Source organism: Lagenorhynchus albirostris, chromosome 3, assembly GCF_949774975.1.
Source record: "Lagenorhynchus albirostris chromosome 3, mLagAlb1.1, whole genome shotgun sequence".
Taxonomy (NCBI): domain Eukaryota; kingdom Metazoa; phylum Chordata; class Mammalia; order Artiodactyla; family Delphinidae; genus Lagenorhynchus; species Lagenorhynchus albirostris.
The window spans coordinates 148869629-148890776 of NC_083097.1; the positions used below are offsets into that span (position 1 = coordinate 148869629).

Below are 21148 nucleotides of genomic sequence, written 5' to 3' on the forward strand. Positions count from 1 at the left end.
ATGTTTATAGATAGATGAGTTATCAAAGAAACCAATGAAACAAAACCCACAAACACTGGGTTATATTCATATTTAGATATCGCAGGGATTTTTATTTTACTTCACTTTATTCATTTGTGAAGTGCTGGTGTTTTAAGTTCAGTGGAATGAACTAATTAAATGCTTACCTGGTGCCCAAACAGGAAACTCGAGGTACCTACGTTTTAAAAAAAAAAAAGCTCTTGGGAGTTCCCTGGTGGCCTAGTGGTTAGGATTCTGGGCTTTCACTGCCGTGGCCCAACTTCAGTCCCTGGTTGGGGAACTGAAATCCCACAAGCTGTGTTCTATCAGGGGAAAAAAAAAAAAGCTCTAGTTCCTAAAGGGGGCTATTACTTAAAAGAGATAAGAAAGTTAGCCAGTAGCTGAAATGATTACGTGAGAAGGTTGGCTGTTGCAATATAGATAGAAATAAAATCTGGTGAGTTAATATAACAAGGGGTTTCCTTTTTGGGAAAGGCGCCCTGGAAAAAAATTTGAAAAACAAACAAGCAAACAAAAAAAGATTTGAAAATATCCTCCATTGGAAACAAAGAAAGAGGGCCACTGTCTCAGAGGGAGGGAGGGGATTGTCAGTAATCTAGCCATGGAATAGAAAATGCAAAAATGCCGGTGAAAATTAGCATCCGTAGAGCAGAGAGAATATTAGAGCAGAAATAAAAGGGGTACAGGGAGAAGGTGAAAGGCTTGTAGAAGACAAGGCACTTGTCCCATGGCACTTATAATGGGAGCTTTCAGAGAATTTCCAGAAAGGAAGTGATATATATTCTCCATAATAGATGTCATGAGTGGATGACTCTAGATATTTTAATTACAGAAGAAATTTATAGAAGGAAAGGGCAGGTAGGATAGGGAAGCATTATAAAAGTTTTTTTCAAAGGTTTCTTAATGTCACTGCTAATATTTTAAAATTGAAGTAGAAGGCATTGCTGCTGGTTTAACAAAATATTACAGGTATCTTTACTACTCAGAGGCCAGAACTAATTCCAGCCTGACAGGACTCATGAGAACAGGTCAAAAAATAAAAACAAGTATCACTTTGAGAGTTAAACTGTGAATTTTGCCACTGATTCTTCAGTGCTCTATTGTCTTAGCTGAAGGTTAGAACTACTGCATTTAGAAGTCTAAGGATCAGAAATAGTCTCAAACGTTACCTACCTTGGGGGTGGAGGGTGGCATCTCTTTAGGAGGTGTGTGTTGAGGCAGACTCTGAGAGAACTGAGTTAAGGGATATTTTTGTGCCTGTCAAGTTGAAATATTCTTCTCTCTCTCTCCGTAAAAGGTACCCCAAAGGTGAGTTTCTGATAAGGTGGAACTTGATTTGTTAAACTGGGCCAGCTAGTTTGGGAATTTGTTTTTTGGATCCTCATCGTTAATTATCCTTCCTTAGTATCAAGTAAGAAGCATTATAGTTCATATGGAACAGCCCTGGTTTCAGTTGGAGTGTTAAGAGTATCTTCAATTATAGATACCCAGTTAGAGTATCTTCTTAGAAATAGCAAAACATTTTCTTAACTTCAGTTAATATTGTTAAATATTTTTGTTTCTGTGTTGACTTATATCATCTTTTTAAAACATGTTTTATGATAAATAAAAATGGTATGAGTGATAGCTGTTAATTCATTTACCAGAGGGTTTTACAGCTACAAAATTAATGCAAATGTTCCATCATGGAAAATCAGCTGCTACTTTGAGTCAAGTGATTCAGAAACAGCACTCCCTCCCTCCCTCCCTCCCAACTTTTTAACAGTTAAGGTCATGTTCTTGTTCCAGCATCTCAAGTCTATGCTTTTTTAAAGATAATACTTGTGACAGGTCATATGATCTGGGCTTGTAGTTAAAGCAGTTCAGCTGGAATTCACTGGATTTGGATACTTGACTGTGTGCATATGAGCATTAAATAATGAAGCCAATTTTTAGGAAGAAATTGAAATATCAAAATTAATTTTCACCTCCTCCTTGCCCATCTTCATCCCTACCTCTCTTCCCTAAATAGGAACATGCTGAAATTTTAAGTGGAGCAATTAACAACTTAATTTTTTAAATCCTTGTATTTGGTGTTAAATGGTAGAAAAATTAAGTTCAGATTTTGTTTCACATGAGACTCCAAGGTTTGCACGTGGATTAATTAAAGCTGTTAGCCACAGAGAACAGTTTTCTCTTTTCATGGCATAAGTTTATTTCTGTGGAGACTATTTCAAAGAAGTAAGATTTTGAGAGACTGAAGGATAGTTGTGGTCTAAAGTTCCTTTTTAAAGAGTTGTAAATGTGTGGCTGGTGGATTGATAGGACCACGTATTAGATCTGGCTCCCGCAGTGTTCTCTGGAACTAGGTGGAGTCTTCCTGGCATCTTGAAAGGCTTGCCCCAGCCTCCAGGCCTGGGAGAGCCTCTGCTTACCCACCTTTTCATTGTCTTAGAGAGTCTGTTGTGGTTCTGTGGAGTCAGAGTTTAGACTGCTGGTTTCCTAATTGGAATGTTTGTAATTCTGAGTCAATTTTAAATTCTCACACTGCTTCTGATGTATAGAGTGCTAGACAGTGGTGGGTAATTAACAGTGAAGCTCCCCTATCCATTCCTTAGATGAATAAGACTTGAGGGTTCTCCACCATTCTTATGAAGGGCATGGGGAATATGGAGACATGAAAATGTTGTCATAGTGAGTTTTGTAACTTATAGCATAGAACTAGTTACGTGATGTGTAGTCTAGCTACCTCAACTTGCATGTAGAAACTCTTGCAAAACAGAAATGCATTCCCCCCCGCCTTTATTTGTGGCTACCAATTTGGAAGGTAGAGCATCCTCCCAAAATTTTAGACTTTCACAAACCCTTTTCTGGAGGGTATCTTGGGTGCCCATTTTAGGTTCAAAATTCGAAGGAAATTAACCCAGCATTTGCTGAATGCTATTGTGCCTCTGGGCATTGTGCTGTGTACTTTGATATTTTCTTCATGTGTAAGTACAATGAAATGTGCCTCTTTACCTTCTGTACTTACTCCCCGAAATTTGAATTTAAACCCATTAGTGTGTCTGTACATGTAGGCATAAGACTGGCACTTTTGTTACGAATTATATAAAAAAATGCTACTGCTAACTACATACTTTTAAAAAGCTATGAAAAACTACACATGAAAGAAAAATTGCACATTTATGGGGAAAAATATGAAGATTGTTATTATGAGTTGGTATTAGAACATAATGGTATAAAAATTTCCTTTGGATGGGGATTTGGAAATTAGAATAACCGAATAGTTAAATATAAGGGGTATTTTATTTTCCCACTTTGAAACTTTCCCTTTTTGAATGTTTGTGAATATGCTGTTTGATATGTCAACTGACTCTGTGTGTTTATTAGCACAGCTAAGTTTTATCTCATAATACGGCTTTTTAAATACCTATTAAACAATTAATTCAGCTTTGTTGTTGAATACATTTAAACCATCTATGAAAAAAAATAAATTTAGTAACGGCCTTCTTTTACCCTCAGGTCGTCTAAACTATTCATATCCAGGATCCGATAGCTCTCTGCTTATTAATGGTAAGTGATAATTGATTCACCTTAGTGAAGTTCAAAGAACTGTAACAAGTTAGTACTGGGTAGAAAATACAGTAGTTAAGCCTCAGCAGGTGGAGAAATGACATTAGTTTGCTCTGTAATGAATATGCAAGTTGCTATTAATCTATCACCTATTTTATGGATAATTATTATTCCTCCAAATTAGAGCAGGAACTTTTTTTAAACTTTGAGAGCCAGCTAATTTGCTGTCTTGAAACTGGTGACAATGAGAATAAATGAGACTCCCATAATGACACATAAAGAATGGCTTAATCCAATGTTAGCTTCTGTAGAGTGACCTTTGAAATGTCAACATAAAAACCATTTCCATGTAGTTGGAAAAGTGTTCCAGGAGAAAGGGGAGGTAATCAGAGATCGAAAGTCAGACAAAACAGCCTGAGACCACAGGGCTTGACACTGCAAAGGACAAGGTCATTCACTGTTTGCTGTCTAATGACAACAAGAAAAATGAAGTTTTATTAGCCTTTGCAGTGCCTTCGGTAAATTCTCCTTGCCTATTCTAAATATTACCACTGCGCTGTTGAGTTCTCTTTTTATGTGCATATTCTGAAGCAAACTAAATTTCACACGGAAGGAGGGGCCATCTACTCACAGAAGGAATTAAAGAATTAAAAATTGTCTTTTTTGTAGTACTATAGTTTAAAATAATTGGGTGGAATATAGAAGTCTTGTTTACTTCTTTTCCACTCTTTTACTGTTGAATATGGATTTCAAATTTGTGTTCTTAATGCCTTCCATTTGCCAAAACTCATTTTCAGTCCCACCACTTCTGTGAATTACTCTTGACCAAATAACTATATTCTGCTCATTCCCCAAACAAAGCAAAACCAAAAAATCCTACTCCTTGTCCATGCTATAGTATGAATGAGGAATTAACAATTGCTTTTATGACTGGATTTCTTTTTGCTTAGTGTTTAAAATCAGTGTTCTGTAGAATGTAAGATTGTCGAGCCAAGAAATGTTAGAAGGAGATTTGATTTATGAGAGTTGCTGGGTGCATTAGATCCTCTGGAGACTATATGGTTTGTAAAAACCTCACTTGTTCATTAGTCTTTAGTCTTTTCGTGCTACATTTGCCAGAAATAATGCCAAAATATAATATCTCAGTGTAAATGTGTGTAGACCGAAAACCAAACACAGTGGTGACAGTGGCATCAGGATAAGGGGGGTAATATAAGGCTTGCCATTGTAGCATGGTTTCATCTTTTCCTGTGGAACGAGTTCCAGAGTCAAGTGCTGGAAATCGCAGGGAACCAAGATTTGAGATACTGTTGTGTGATCTTAGGCAAAGTGATCAACTCTTTGTTGTCCCAATTGCTTCATGAAGTCGCTAAATTAGATCAGTTGCCCCTGGGGTCATCTTTGTTGAGATGAGAAAAAGAAACACTCTCTAGTGGGTTTCCCTTAAAGCCCAATTCACTTAATATTTTTTGAGTCTTTTATGAGATTCTTTCCTTTTACCTTCCCTCCCCCCCGCCCCGTTAATATTCTTTCATTTAAGAATAGATTATGTTTTAACAACCCTTACTTGGCAAAGAAAAAAGAAAGGTAACTTTCCCCTCTGAATGTTTATGTTTTGAAATTTTATTGGCCCATAGATTCTAGAAGGAGACTAGATGGTTTTTACTGTTGTAGACATGGAAATTTTGTTATAGAAGTATACTGACTGAGGTTAACATTACCTCAGACTGAAAGATAGGATGATAAAGAACAAAGAGATGTCAAAGAGGGGAAACTTGCTGGCTCCTCAGGCAAGACCCAGAATATGGGGTTATGGCTGCCATGCTCTCAGATCCAGTATTCAGCTTTGCAAGGTCCCGGAACTTGATTTTGTCAGATTTGATCAAGTGCTAGTTCTTAATAACAAGCCAACTAGGACCGGGTGCCAATTTATGCATTCATAATGAGGAGTACAACTTCTGGGTAGACCAGATGCTAGAATTTACTGATAGACCCATTCTTTGATAGCAAAGTGCAGGTTTTGGAAGACTGCTTAAAAATCTTGAAATTAAAGCAAGGTGGGGGTGGAGGGATGTTAAGACAGTCCTTAGGCATTGCCCATTCTCTTCAGTCAAATTTATGAACCATCCTCTGTGGTGGATTGCTTCTATAGATAAATTGATCTCATTCATATGTTGATTCTTAGTAGCTTTGTTCTCAGTATAGCTCAGGTTTTGGGGATCCCCATATTGAAAATCTAGTATAATCCATTCATTATGTTTAATGAAGATAAACTTAAAAATCACAGATGCTACCTATTTCATAGGACTGTGGTGGAGATTTAAGTGCATGTGCAATCATTTAGCATAGCACCTGGCATGTAGTCAAATTAAATAATTAGAATGTCATTTTGGGGGGATTGGGAATATTAGTGCTGAAGATTTACAAGGGAAAAAAATACAAAACAAGGGATTATGATTGTCTATGAACGAACATGCTTTCTTTGTCTTATTAAGAGCGATAACCTGAAACTTTATTTACTTTTAAATACAGTCCCTTTGCATCTTACATCCATTCAGCTTTTTCTTAAAACTGAAAATAAAAGCCAGATATGTTGTGTTGCTTTATATTCATTATTCAATTTTAAGACTTTAAGGAACCATCAGGAGCTGTTCTTTCCTGTCCACCTAAATAGTCTACTCAGGCTTTTAAAAACCTTTAGAAAGGTGATTATATAGCTATACTCTACTTTGCTTCAACTATAACTTTCAGAGCTTTTTCTTCCAAGCCTCTGTTGAGTTGAGAACCATTTCTTGCTTTGTTTGAATAAAAATGTGAAAGACGGTTCTCACATCGACATTTGAATTTTGACATGATTTTTATTGTATAACTTGTTTTCAAATTTTCAAGCAATCACAAAGCGTTTTGGAAAGAAGTGGGGTTTAAATCCTAAATAAATAAAAAGAAAAAAAGATTCAGAGTAGTCAGTCTACTAGCTTCAGCAATTTATATTGGAATAATATTGGAATTTGCATGTACAAAGATAAAAAGAGCTTACTTATCCAGTGGATCAGATTCAGATTGCTTTCTTTTTTCCCCTTGGCTATACTCAGTCATCAGATTATGCAGTTACCCTCATATTACCACTCATGACTTTTAAAAGACACTGCCAGTATAATTCAACAAATAATAATTGCATGTTCTAGGGAATTATTATTGTTGTTATTAGTCATAGAGATATTTTTGAGGGGCATTCTTGGGGAAAATCCTTGGATTTTAAATGTATTAAAACAAAACAAAACAAAACAATTTTCTAGCTACTTTCTGGATATGGGATTAGTTTGCTAGGACTACTGTTAACAAGTACCACAGACTGAGTGGCTTAGACAGAAATTTATTTCCAGTCTTGGAGGTCAGAAGTCTGAGATCAAAGTGTCAACAAGGTTGATTTCTTCTGAGGCCTCTCTCCTTGGCTTGTAGGGTAGCTGTCTTTTCCTTGTCTTTACATGATTTTCCCCTGTGTGCAAGTCTATGTCCTAATCTCTTGTAAGGACACCAGTCATTGGATCAGGGCCAACCCCGGTGACCTCATTTAACCTTAACCACCTCTTTAAAGGTCCTGTTTTAAATACAGTCACATTCTGAGGTTCTGGGGGTCAGGACTTCAGCATATGAATTTTGAGGAGGGAACACTATTCATCCTGTAACAGATGCCGTTTCCTAGTTAATCTTATACTTAGTAGGAAGATAGTTAGAATATCCATTTTATGTTATGATAAGCAAGCCTGAAACATACTCAGTTTCTCAGCTAAGTCCGAAAGGAGTGCTAAGCATAGGCCAGACTCACCTTATATTCCTCTGGTGTGTCTTGGTTTAGCTCTGAGATAGATATCAGATTAAATGATTAATATTCTTTTTACCCAACTTGAAGCTTTATTTTATCCAAGAAAACTAATATTTAACCACCACTACCTCTGTATAAAAGTGCTCGTGTGTGGTACTTTTTTCCCTAACCTCCCGTTTCACTGCTTTAGCCCTTAGGATTAGCTGCTTCAAAAATGAACCTTGTGGCAGGGAAAGTTATAGAACAGCAAAATATTGGGTTGGCCAAAAAGTTCATTCAGTCAGTGAACACGTTGTTCAATAAAGTTCTTCGTGAAAATGAAAAATGCGTCTTTCATTTTTACTTAAAACTGAATGAACTTTTTGGCCAATCCAGTAAATTAGTTTCGAACAGGTGCATGTATGTATGTATTTCCTAGCCTCTGTGGATGTCTCTCCCTTAGAAGCATCAGCTAAAACGTTTGCTCCTCCCAGAAGAGAAGATTAGTAAGAGATCTTTTAAAGGTTAGCATAGAACAACACCTCTTAATTATAGTTCTTTGGAAGGAAAGGGAGAAGATTTTTGCTTAAAGGGGACGGGGGCGGGGCAGAAATCTATGAAAAGGGAGGGGAAAATTTACCCAGGAGAAATGTAGATTATAGTCACTTGCTGAAAATGTATATTGTATGGTTCTAGTTGCTACAGTAAGGAGCATGTTGAGAGATCCCTTCTTGAAAAAGACAATATGAAAGCAGACTATAAACTCTAAAGTGCTCTACAGTTGTTAGCCTTGGAATAGTAATGGAAAGATGAAAGTAACTGTCGAACACCAATCTAAGAATTTATACATATGAGTTTACTTTTGAGGAAGAAAATTATTTACTGAGCGTCTGTCTGACTGACCATCATATATACATGTGGTATCTTTTATGATTCTCTCTTCATTTCTCCATTTTTATAAATAAGAAACTGAGGATTAGGGATATACAGAAACTAGAATTACATTCACACTCTGCCCTTCTGTAAGATAGCTCTTTATAAATAATCCTCTCGTATCTTTATTATACCTTATCAACATTCTTTGAATATTGTTAATGCCAGCAGGCTAGTATAAACAGAAGCCAGTGTGACATAGGAAATTCTCTTAAGCATACATCTAAAGTAATGTTGTGACAATGAGCCCGTTAATAAATTAGGAGGTGATTTATAAAATCCTTTAAAATGATTCTTCGCATCTCTGTTGAATTGTATGCTTTGGTCTTTGTGATGATTTTCTGCTTTTGGGTTCTACCACCTTTATTCTTTTGTTAACAAATCAACTCCTTTTAGCTTCCAGGCTTTGATTTATATCTTTTTAACTGACTTACTAATTTGATTCCCCCACATACTTTTTTTTTTTTTGGTGCTACTGGAAAAGTCAGTTATTTGATAACATCTTTTAATCTGAGCCCTCTCCCCTTGTTTTTCCAAGTAGCATTGCTATCTGCCTTCTCAACATGGGGGCAGTGAGAGGTAGATGGAGAGGCTGAGGTAGGCCAGAGGTAGTGTGAATAGGATCAATCTTTCATTGCCCACTAAAAGCTAGTCATAAAGCCCTGTTATTTACAGAGTTGATTAGATGCCCTCGTGTAGGAAAGGATGCTTTTCTTTAATATATCATTTGTTTGTTTTTAATGTAAGTACCAAGAAGAAAACCCAAAAGGGTCCATTAGCAAATATAGTGTACACAGTAGTAATAAATTTAAATGGTGCAGAAAAGGATAAAACAAGAAGTGGAATCATTCCTTCTTTCCCCATCCCAGTCCGTATCCTCAAAGGTTCTTGTGGTTGTTTCTAGAAAAAACATTTGTGTACATTCCCACATATCTGTTTATATTTCCTTTATTTTTAAGTTCACGTAATAAGAATCATACAATACACACTTAGGCACCTCATGCAAACTACATTTTAGAGAGCTTTAATATGAACACATGAATATGTGCCATATTTTTTAAATGGCTGCACTTTTTGTTATGAACATATCACTATTATGGATAATTTGTTCCTTTTGTGCCTAACAAATGTTATAACATGAGAAAAAGATACTTTTAAAGAGATAAATAAATGATATTTTCATTTTTATAATGAAATATATATATAATGTGTATTGAAAAAGACCCGGTAAGTCTTTCTGTACCTTTTTGCAAGTCTAGAATGCCAGACTACTGAAATTTTACTAGAGGGAATTTACTGATGAATATAGGGCATTTTTAAGCAATCTTGTAAAGACACTTTGGAAATAAAGTATTTATCATAGATCTAATAACAACATGCATCCAGAAGTTATAAAAATTTATAGCCATAATGTTTCCAGCCCATTAAAAAAATTCTTGAATCATTTTAATACTGAACATTAAATTATATAAATCAAAACTAAATAATAAATATAAAAGATAAACATATAAATAGTATTAATCTTAACTCTGATGGAAACTAGAAGATTTTTATTTAATAATAGTATGCATTTTTGAAAACTTTTAACAGTGTATATACTCTTTGGTAATTCATGGAAAATTCTAAGCAGGGTTTATTTTAGCTGATTTAGCCAGAAGTTTTTCAAAATATAGATTTCTTTAAACATATTTAAAGTGATTTTTTTTTAACTGCCGCTTCCTCCAGTATTTGAAAAACATCAAATAATGTGCAACACTTGCAATCATAAGATTGGAAATCTGACATTTTCCTCAGGAAAGTGGTGAAGCTCTGTGTTATAAGTATTTCATCATAATATGTTTCACCAAGTATAATTTGAAATAGGTGAGAGAATTGTGCTTAAGTACCGCTTTTGTACATAGATGAAGTGGTACCACTTACCATTCATTCTGTTAATGTCTGGGTTCTGGTTACATAGGTGTGTTCATGGTATGGAAAGTTCATTGAACTGTACACTTACGATTTGTCAACTTTCCTGTATATATGTCATATGTCAAAATCTACATTAAAATAATGTATAGCATTATAATAAGTGGAAATAAAAAATTTAAACATTCTCATTTTCTGTGCTCCAGAATGTCATTGTTTTTATTTTTTGGTAATACTTTATATTAATTTGCCTATTTGATTAGGCAGTTTTTGTAGCTATAAGCGTTGTACACCTGTAACCTGTTTTCCCTAAATGTGGGAAAATGTTTCTAAATATAGTTTTTAGAATCTAATCGTGGAATTTAATCATGAATTCTTTTATATTAAGCAGCTTAATTTTGTGGTACAGAATCAAAGTTTGAAAGTACACGTTTGAAGACTTGGAGAGTATTTGATTTTTGCTTTTGATCTATATAGCCTTTACTGTTCCTGAAACTCTACTTATTTTTGAAATAGCGGAAGCTATGAGATTTTTTAATGTTAATTTTGTAGCTTTTAAAAGCCCACTCTTTTCAAATATCTGTTTTCTCAGAAATCCAAGAAGCATCAATCAACTTTTTAAGATTGACAGAACCAAGATATTCAAATAATTAATTTCCCCAAACTCCCTTGTCTTTGAAGCAGTTGTATGAATAGAATATTCTTAAACAACTACTTCTATGATATTTTTGTCTTTCTAACCTCTGTCAGGTTCACTAAGTGAGAAAATACATCCACTGCCACCCCAAATTTAAGAACTACTAAAGTGAAAATCTAACAGCTGAGGGAGATTTTACTGGTTTTAATCCATTTGCCTAAGTACTTTGGTGAAATTCAATGTTATCTAGTAATGATAGAAATTATTTTGGTATGAGACATAATTTCATTTTGGAAAATAGGTACATGGTACTTCTAAGTTATAACTCAGTTATAACTGAGCTGTACTTACTTAGCATTTATCGAGAGGGCTAAGAATGAAAACCCTGACCAGTTAGTGTAGTGATCTCTTAAAATGTGCTATAATTTCTAACTGGAAAACCTATCCCAGCTTCCTGTTTAAACTTCCTTTCCAGTCAAGAGACCTCACTTGTTGTGTATGCTGCTATTCTCGGCATCTTTCCTTGAGCATTACAGCACCCCTATTCATGCCACTGCCAGGTCTTGCAATGCCCTTTCTCTGTTTTCTCTTTAAGGTCCATCTCAGAGCCACACCCTCCCCTCTCTGTCTCTTTAATCAGAACGAGTTTCTCCTCCTCCTCTGCTTCTGTTGCACCTAACACTTAACATGCCTATTGCTGTAATGGTTACATTACCGTTATTTGCTTATGTGGCCACCTGGCCTTTAAGTTCCATGTAGTCAGACCCATGTGCAATTCATCCATAGTGTTTAGCAAGATCAGGCATGCATTCAAGAAATGTTTGTTGAATAGAATTAGGGTATTTGGACAAACTGCACATACAAGTTCCAGTTTGTTTGAGGGAAGACATTTTCTCAGAAGTTTCCTGATTTGAAATTTATACTGCCATTTTCTGAGTATTCAGGTATATACATATAATAATTATAAGTCTATATTATATTGTATTATACTATATTATATTCTTTTTCTTCTCTTCTTGGTTGGAACCTACTTTGTGATAAAATGCCATACTTTTTACTTTTCAACATTTGGGCCATGGTGGAAGATTTGATTAGGGACAAGAAGCTGGCTAAAAGGAAGTTTATAAATTTCCTAAAGACTTCATTTGTTATGAGTTTCTTTATTAGGGAATAATTGAGAAATAGTATAAAACTGCTGTTTATCCTGTAGTGGCGAAAAAGTCATGAATTAAATATTGAAATATCTACTGAATGGCTAGTTAGCAGGGAATTCTGGGAGAAATTAAGATCAATATGGTAGGAGTTGGTTTAGATCATGTTACATATCCCTTAGTTTCATACTAGTTTGGACCTTGGGTGACAGAGCAGAAAGCTTCCCTTAAAACAAGTAAGGCTCAATACACTTTTTACAGTGTCCTTGAACTTAAAAAAGAAGGAATGCATTAAATTGACCTCTCACCATCCAAATTCCATATTTTTTTTGAGATGCTTACCAGGAAATGAGGAATACAGCCAATTTTTTTCAGTTTCTAAAGCTGGTAGATGAAATCACAGTTGATTCTTTTGACAATGTTTGAAAGGTTGTTTTTTTGTTTTTTTGTTTTCTCATTTGACATGCAGCAAGGACATATGGGCGAAGGAGAGGTAACATTATTGTTTCTAACTTTTGAATGTATCAGTTGTATTTGGAGAGGACCCAAGTTTGCTCAATTTCTAACCCTTGTTGGGAAGCGGGTAGGGGGAATGAAACATAGCTGTGATCAATACATACTTTATATGTTATAGTTAACATAGACATTCTAATTTGAAGGAGTCAGAATGGTAGGATTTGGGTTTGAATTGAAATAATTTCAAACTCACCTTATTTATATCTGAAGATTTGTTTCCCTTTTTCCTTTGTGAAAGGAATTTCTTAGGAGAACAAAATTAAGAATCTTTAAAAAGGAAAATATAGTGTGACTGGTCCCAAAATACCTGATTATATTGGAGGTTCAGTTATGCTTGAATAGCTTAAATCTGCTTTCAAAAATTTTTATTTATTTGTCTATTTATTACTGAGCATAATACTGCATTTTGTTTAAAATGAGACTAACTAAATAGATGACTAATCCTATAAATTTCAAACATTGGGGGGGAAAGCTCTACACATTTTAGAGAATTTCAAAGAATCATTTCCTAGAGTGCCTGCCTGAATAAACTTTATTTTTTGCCTCCTGTACTATAGTTTTGCCTTTTTATAAGAAAGTAAGTTAGACAGTTAAATAACGTAGCTTTAAAATATAAGTGACTTTTGAAGATCCAGAAATAACCTCCAATTTTAGAGTCACTTTTTATCTTCATTATATAACTCTTTTGAACTGTGGTTTTATAGGGTAAATTCATAACAAATATACTGTCAATTGTGTTTAATAATGAAAGTTGAAAGGAAGACAAGTGTGGTGACAAAAGGATATTGGAATGTTTCAGTAAAAGAAGAGCACTTAAGATATATTTCTGCAGAATCCATTAACGAATTCCTTATGTAGTACCTAGAAGTAAATTGGCAGCCTGAAAAGTGACAAAACAGTGCTTGAGAGATTCTACAGTTCTTTGTAGCTCTTTGCTTTGCTTATGATTTATACGTTCATAGTTTACTGACAGGTAAGTATGGGAAGAATATTAACCACATTGGCATCTCTGGTTTTTTCTGTTTTTATATTCTGTATGATAGTATTTTCTAACAGCAAACGTAATGACTAGTTTTTAGAATTAGACACTACCTGTACCAGCTGATATTTACTCAACTAAAAGAAAATTTATCTTTAGCATGCCTAAAAATCTTAAATTCTGTAAGACTAGCCAACAAAATTGGATAACAGCATCAAGTGGATTTTGATGGCATGCCATTAGTTAAGGTAAACTGAGTGCTCACTTTGAAAATCAACTTGTTCATTTTAGGGACATTCTTAGAGGAAATTGGGCAGGCTATATTGTATGATGTTTTAAAGAAATTTAAGTGATCTAGCATCTGATGGTCAAATTTAATCCTTAGTGTACATGTGTAGGTTGCCAGTGGCCGTGGGGCCCTGCCAAGGTGGTGCAGTCTGCTGCCAACTGCTTTCAAAAGAGTGCTGTCTCCTATTGTACTTACACCTCACTCAAGTTTCCAGATCCCAGTGGGATGGTTGAGCAGCCCTCTGTTGAGCCATGTACTTTCTCCCTGACTCAATTGGGACCTTAAGGTGATGGAAATTCAAGAGCATGTCTAAGTGATTTGTTGTTCAGTGAGAAAAATAAAAGCAGCAGTTTTATTGGATCTGCTGTTTTCCTTGTTTCTTGTGTAAGATAATCAGTGGCAAGGAACATTTTCTGTTAGCTTTTTTTTTCCTGCTTTCTGTTCCAGGTCAGTCTTCACTGTTTCCAATGGAAGATGGATTCTTGGATGATGGCCGTGGGGATCAACCTCTTCATAGTGGCCTGGGTTCACCTCACTGCTTCACTCACCAGAATGGAGAAAGAGTAGAACGATATTCTCGCAAGGTGTTTGTGGGCGGATTACCTCCTGACATCGATGAAGGTATATTTAGAAAGAGCCGTCTATAGCATGGTGCCCAGACTGTGGCACATAGTAGGTAATGCATAGGAAATGGTTGCTGTTATTATAATAACAGTCTTATCTAGCTCCAGGTGTTCAGTTGTGATTGCATTGTTCTCTTGTCCTGTCTTCCTAACACAACACGTAAGGTTAGTTCACGGAAGGAAAGGGAGCAGGACTTTGGGAACCCGCTGAAGCAAGTGGCTGGACTAAATCAAAAAGAGCAAACATCACTGGGAAAACCTCTCAAGGATTCTGCTGTGGGCAAACACAGATGCTAACTGCATTTTTGTCTGTGTGTCCTTCCTTGGCCAAATTCAATTATTCATTTTCCTATTTTCTACCTTTCATGAGTGCTCTATAAATGTACAGTTAATTGTTTAAAATCTTAGAATAAGCCTGAACTTTTGAAAAATATAGCCTGGAGTCGTATCATTTTCTGAGTATTTTTTCACTTGTCAAATATTTACATGCTTTCTGAATGTTATGCACTGTTCTTAGGATTGTTTAAAGTAGTAAATAAGATAGAAAGCCCCTGCTCGCATAGAGTTGACATTCTACCGGGGGAAGGGGGATAAAAAATGTGTGAAAATATTAGAGAATAAGTACTGAAAAGAAAACAGGTTGATGTGATGTAGTGAAGTCTCAGAAGGGAGACTTGTGAGATTAGGTGGTTAAAGAAATCCTCTTTGAGGACATGGTATTTGAGCTGAGACCTGAATAAGGAGCCAGTCATGCAAAAAGACATAGAGGACTATTGTCCAGAAGTATTTTATTCACCTGTGGGTCTAAGTGACCCTGACAAAAGTCAAAGTAGCGACCATATAGCAACCATATATCCTTGCTTGCTCTTTGTTCCTAATCTATTTTGTCTTGGTTTCCTGAATGGAAATGGAAAGAAATGTTACGGAGGATAGAAGAGTTTTCTCTAAAAATCTATAAGGTCTAATAATGAGGTTTAATAACTTCCCATTTAGATTGAGGTTAAACTTACTGAGCCACTACATTTTCCTTAAGATGATCAGTCTTTTGGAAGATTGAAACAACAATGGCTTCAAAACAGCCAAAGATTGAAATAAACACAGGTTTTTTTTGTGTATGTGTGTCTATGATAAAATGTCCTGGAGGAAGCTGTGCTGAAATTTTAGGCCAGACTGGCTCAATCTCCGTTCTGTCGTCAGAAGGCATAGCTTCTGTTCAAAGTGTTCATCCTGGGTTGAACACCTCATCATGATGTTGTTCACTCCAGTAAGCTCCTGGGTGTGACCTTTTCTTTTCTCTAGCTGGAATCGTCACTTTCCTTAGCATTATGGATTCTAGGTTTTATGAGCCTTTAGAGGTCAAATCTTTAATACTCCTGAGCCCTGGATGGACTTCAATGAGGAAATTATGTGCTTATATACAGAAAGAGGAGACTGAATTTTATCTGACCTTGCTCGGGATAAGCTCCTTCTCTGGCTTAGTTAGTCTGTATCTTTTAGGAAAATTACTAAGCAATCTTAAATGTATCGTTCCTAAAATTCTTAGAGGCACAGGTAAATTTGACCAGTTTGGCAAAGGAGGTGGTTTAAACTGAGCAAAATTAATGGGAATTGTGTTAGTCATCTTACTTTATCCTCAAGACCATGTATGTTGATAAGTTGGTAGCAATTTAGGCAGGCAGCCCTTTCTATTAAAATGTGAAATACCTATTCATGAAGAATACTGTGTTCTGCAGAGTTGTGCACTAAGAATCACAGAGTTTGTGGGGCAAAAGGGGCTAGAGGCAGATCACTTAGAACCTAATGAATTTTGTACCAGAAGCACTAACAAAAAGAGAATTAGTACCTTGGAAATAACTTGGACAGTTCAGGCAAGCAGCTCAGTATGGTTAGAGGCTGCCTCAAGGAATATTGAAAATGCACAAAACCAATAGAGCAGAAATGCTGGCTTGCTAGCTTGGAGGCAATGCAGATGAAAGTGGACCTCTGAGCAGATGAGGAATGGAAACTCGCAGGAGATAAGAGCCCTGCAAGGTTGGGGGGACACCTCTCTGACCAGAGAGGCTTGGTTGCTGTGCTCATTTTTTATTTTCTTATAATAGAGCTGAGGGGGCTCCTACCTGCACATCACACAAGCTGGGGGCTTTTTCCTTTCCTGCTGAAGGTTATGGTTCTCCCACTATGCTAGCTCACCTTGCTTAGGAAAAGTCATTTGTGAACCCGTATAATGTCTAGGTTACACTGACATCATTCCCCTATTTATCAGTCTCACACGAGCTAAATGGTACCATAGCAACAGGCATAATAGCTGTTCGAACAGACTACTGTTTCACAATCTGGAGGAGATGAGAACAGTTCTACCAGACTGAAATTTGAACGTGTTTCTCATCTCTCTTTTCTGTTCCTGCCCTACTCCCAGGTCTTATCTACATATGCTTACCTACTCTTTCTAGAAGTTTCCTGGAAATTTATTTTCCTATAGTCTACTCATTAGTTCTCCAAATATATAATATAGCATAACTGGTATCGTTTACATTAATAGGAAAATATGATCAAGTCTTCCTTGTCCATCCCACGTGCCCTTCCTTTACCTTCTTCATAAGGCTCAGAGATATTGGTGTCCAAGGAAGGTGGTTGGTGAGGGGGAAGAGGGTGCCAAGTGGAGGGCATGTGTAGGTATACACATGGAGGGGCCTGCTCGGAGGCCTCAGCAGCAGTGTGCATGGTGCCCAATAAATCAGGGCAATAAGGGCTAGGCTGCAGAGGTGGAAGGTAGAGGAGACAGCCAGGGCAGCTAGCTGAAAGATGGGTTACTTTGAGCAAGGAAGCCAACATATTGAGGATGATGAGAACTTAGTTTCTCATAGCGAGAAGGGAATTTACAAACATGGGGAGGGGGGAAGGCTAGAGAAAAACACGGGATGTTGGAGTGGACTTTGCAATTGCCAGTATGAACTCATTTTTATAAATGTACACAGATACAGAAACAGTTGTAAATGTATCTGTGTGTATATTCATATATTTCCTAGCTTGGTCCTCTGAGAAGAATTAGAAATAATAAATAACCACTAGCAATGACTATATGGAATACCCAAATCTCAGTTTCTGAATATCTTTTGTCACTGAAAGGAATGAGGATTTCTTGGGGTGTGGGGGTAGAAACGGCTAATTCTAAGGGTAGGGCAGAGAAAGAACAAGATGAAAGCGTGGAGTATCTTCTTGGGCCAGGAAGTATGGAAGCCCTTGAAGGATGATGGGGGGATAGGTCAAAAGGACATAGGAACCCCCACTGGCCAAATCAGGGACAATTTTGAAGACAGATTGAACATCAAAATAAATGAGGAGAGAATCAGATTACAACCCACTGAATAAAATAGGTCCATACTGGTATAAATAAATACATGACTAAATAAATGGGGGAGAAGGGAAAACTCTTCCTTATTGTATAATACTAACTAGTAAATGTAGAAGGATTGATAGAAATAGGTAATCAGCATTTGGCAGTAATCATTGTGGTAGTTGATATAGGTAGGAGTCTTCAGTGGATGCCAAGTCTAATGAGGGAACAGGATATTAATGGATAACACAATATTCCCCCACAAAATACTAATCAGATTCAAAGGGGAAAATGGTTTCTTTTTGGTGGAGAAACCAGGCAGGTATCAATTTGACTAGCTGAACAAGATTAACATACCTAGTGAAAGGACAGGATGACATAGCATCATTATGGTGGTTTTCCTGTTTGGAATGCATAGGTCATGAGGAAACAGTACCGACCCAGGTTGAGAGCCATCCTGCAGAATGAATGGTCTGTATATTTTAAAGCTACTAAGCATGTAAAAGACAGGAAAGAATGAGGAACTATTGTAAACTGAAAAAGACTGATGACCTGGGACATGACATCTAAATGTAGCATGGTTCTGGATAGGATTCTGGATCAGAAAGGAAAAAAGAGATATATTGTGATAGTTTAAAATTGGGATGGAGTCTGTGAATTGGGAGTGTTTTATCAATGTTGATTTCCTGATTGGAAGCAGCGTTGTTTGGTGGTACATAAGGGAGTGACCTTGCTTTGAGCAGGTACCAGTAGTTGTGTTTGGGGGTAATAGAGCGTCATGTCAGAAAAAGATGATGGATAGATAGATAGATAGATAGATAGATAGACAGATAGATAGATTCATACATAGATAGAAGGGGAAGAGGTGGAAGACAAACACACAAAATGTTAACAGTAAGGGGAATCCAGATGAAGGAGATGTGGGAGGTCTTGGTGTACTATTCTTGTAAATAGTAGATAGGAAACTTTTTTTCTAAACTATTTCCCAAAAATGAACATAAAAATACTTCAATCTACTTTTTTGGTTTGTTGTTCATTAGATGAGATCACAGCTAGTTTTCGTCGCTTTGGCCCTTTGATTGTGGATTGGCCTCATAAAGCAGAGAGCAAATCCTATTTTCCTCCTAAAGGTAATTTTCAATATTCAATATACATGCATAGTTTCTCCTTATGTTCTTTTCATAAATGTTTACCTTCACTGTACAATTTTTCATTGTTAAACTTACATTTTCCCAAATATGTCTTTAAAATTTGTATTTAGTATGTACTTTCAATTCAGATTTAATTTTACTCTAAAAGAGGTTTCAAGATAATACCAAACTGAACTTTATGTTGATATTATCAGATTTAGGGTGAGATTTAACTTTTAGGGGTTTCTGTTTGTTTTCATTTTTTTCTACACCTTTTCCCTTCCTTAGTTTTATGCTTCCTTTCCCTCGAAGAATTATTTTAAAAATAGGAAAAATATAAACCTTTCAAAAATTTTTTTATTAGGCTATGCATTCCTGCTATTTCAAGATGAAAGCTCTGTTCAGGCTCTCATTGATGCATGTATTGAAGAAGATGGAAAACTCTACCTTTGTGTATCAAGTCCCACTATCAAAGACAAGCCAGTAAGTGCAGTCTAGCATGAAAATAGCTTCTCATTTTTGCCTCTATTTGTTAGCTCTGAAAAACCCACAGACATCTTTATGTATCTGTTAATTGACATGTTTTAAGTAGAATCGAAATGAAAAAGTTTTGTTTTTGTCAGGTTCCTAGCATTGACATTCTGTATATTTGTGCACATTATTTTGACATTGAATTTTTGGTTAGTTAAAATATTGGTGAATCTTTCTATTAAAAGACTTCACCTGGAAATGCATTTGGTAAATATAAAGTAGCTGAATTTCCTCTGAATGACAGAACTCAAATCACAAATAGATCTGTCTTTCTCTTTCCTCTCTTTGATCAAGATTTTACCCAATACTATCCTTAACTTTTTGCATATGGTACTCGCCAGGTAAAATGAATTATGTATATACATAAATGTACATTGCATATTGTTTCTTTCTGAAGAAGTTTTTCTTTATTATAAAATTTAGTCTTTAGGAATAGTAGCAACTAGCCTGTTTCGACAAATCTGGCAAACCAACAATCTGGTATCGCTCAGCCAGTACCTAGTGATGGGGTCCAGTTCAGGATGGAGGCGCCAGTGGGCTCAGCTCAAACAGTGATTTGTGGAGCTCCTCTTAGTGTCTTAGGGTTGTCCCAGAATTCTTATGTGGCTAGACTCTATTTGACTTGCTTGTTCCCTGCCAGTCCCTAAATTTAGGTATTTAAATTTGGGACCTTCTGGCCTTGGGACTTAGTTTGGTGTAGCTGTTGGGAATACCCCACTATCAACCCCTTAGCCTTTGGTGTGGGCATTGGTAACAGTTTATACACGCAAACAATTGAATTGAGGTACTTGATCCTTGGTTATTGTAATGGACACACTGAAGTGTTTTATCATAAAAAGCTTACTGCAGATATCATCAATATTTTTATTTTGAAATGCTTTTTGAAACAATGTAACAGATTTGTTAGTATCAGGAGTAGTTTGCATTTCCTGGACATAGGATTGGACACACAGTCCTAGTTCACATAGCACTGAATACTAATCAACATCCAATACCGTGCTAAATTTAAATTATATGGCTACTGGGGTGCTGCGTAGGAGAGGGGCCCAAATAAGCTGTAAAATAGTTAATTAACTTGCAGATAATTAAGGGCATGTTAGTGTTAAGTGATTTGGGTTATAATAGGCAACTAAATTGAACTTTCCACCTTGGTTAGTCTACTCTTAAATGTGAAATGAAAGGTTGGAATATGCTACTTGTAAGTCTTTTCTAGTTTTCCAGTTTTATTGATTTGTAATGACATGGATTATTGCTTTTAAAAGTAAAATACTCTGCAATAATTTTAAACTTCCTTTCTCCATAAATTGTCTGTGTTGAGAATGAGACATTCTGGTTTGCACACTCTCTAGGTACAGATTCGGCCTTGGAATCTCAGTGACAGTGACTTTGTGATGGATGGTTCACAGCCTCTTGACCCACGAAAAACTATATTTGTTGGTGGTGTTCCCCGACCATTGCGAGCTGGTATGATTAAACAAAGAAACAAACAAACAAAAAAACCCTATTTATCCGTTAGCATAAGAAATATACAGATTTTTCAGGATAAATTCTCCATAAGCATTTGAGTTCATGTCTAGGAGTGAGAGTTCTGGAATCCAAGTAACTGGGCTTGAATCCATGTGCTCTGCTTCCAGTTAATAGCTGAGTAACCCTGCTCAAATTAATTTCTCTAATTCTCAATTTCCTCATCTGTCAAGTGGAGTTATAAGTATGTCCTTTATGGAGAGTTGTTTTGAGGATTA

General features: G+C 36.2%; 1 protein-coding gene across 2 annotated transcripts in view; it reads left to right on the forward strand.

Moving 5' to 3' along the window:
• Positions 1–21148, forward strand: part of CPEB4 (cytoplasmic polyadenylation element binding protein 4) — a 63182-nt gene that overhangs the window by 33746 nt on the left and 8288 nt on the right. Inside the window, exons 3-8 of one of the 2 annotated variants that reach the window (XM_060144216.1) lie at positions 3523–3573; positions 12474–12497; positions 14236–14409; positions 18786–18875; positions 19240–19358; positions 20756–20870. In XM_060144216.1, coding sequence (XP_060000199.1) covers positions 3523–3573; positions 12474–12497; positions 14236–14409; positions 18786–18875; positions 19240–19358; positions 20756–20870 — 573 coding nt within the window. The remainder of the gene's footprint in view (positions 1–3522; positions 3574–12473; positions 12498–14235; positions 14410–18785; positions 18876–19239; positions 19359–20755; positions 20871–21148) is intronic. The other variant, XM_060144217.1, reaches the window with a different exon arrangement.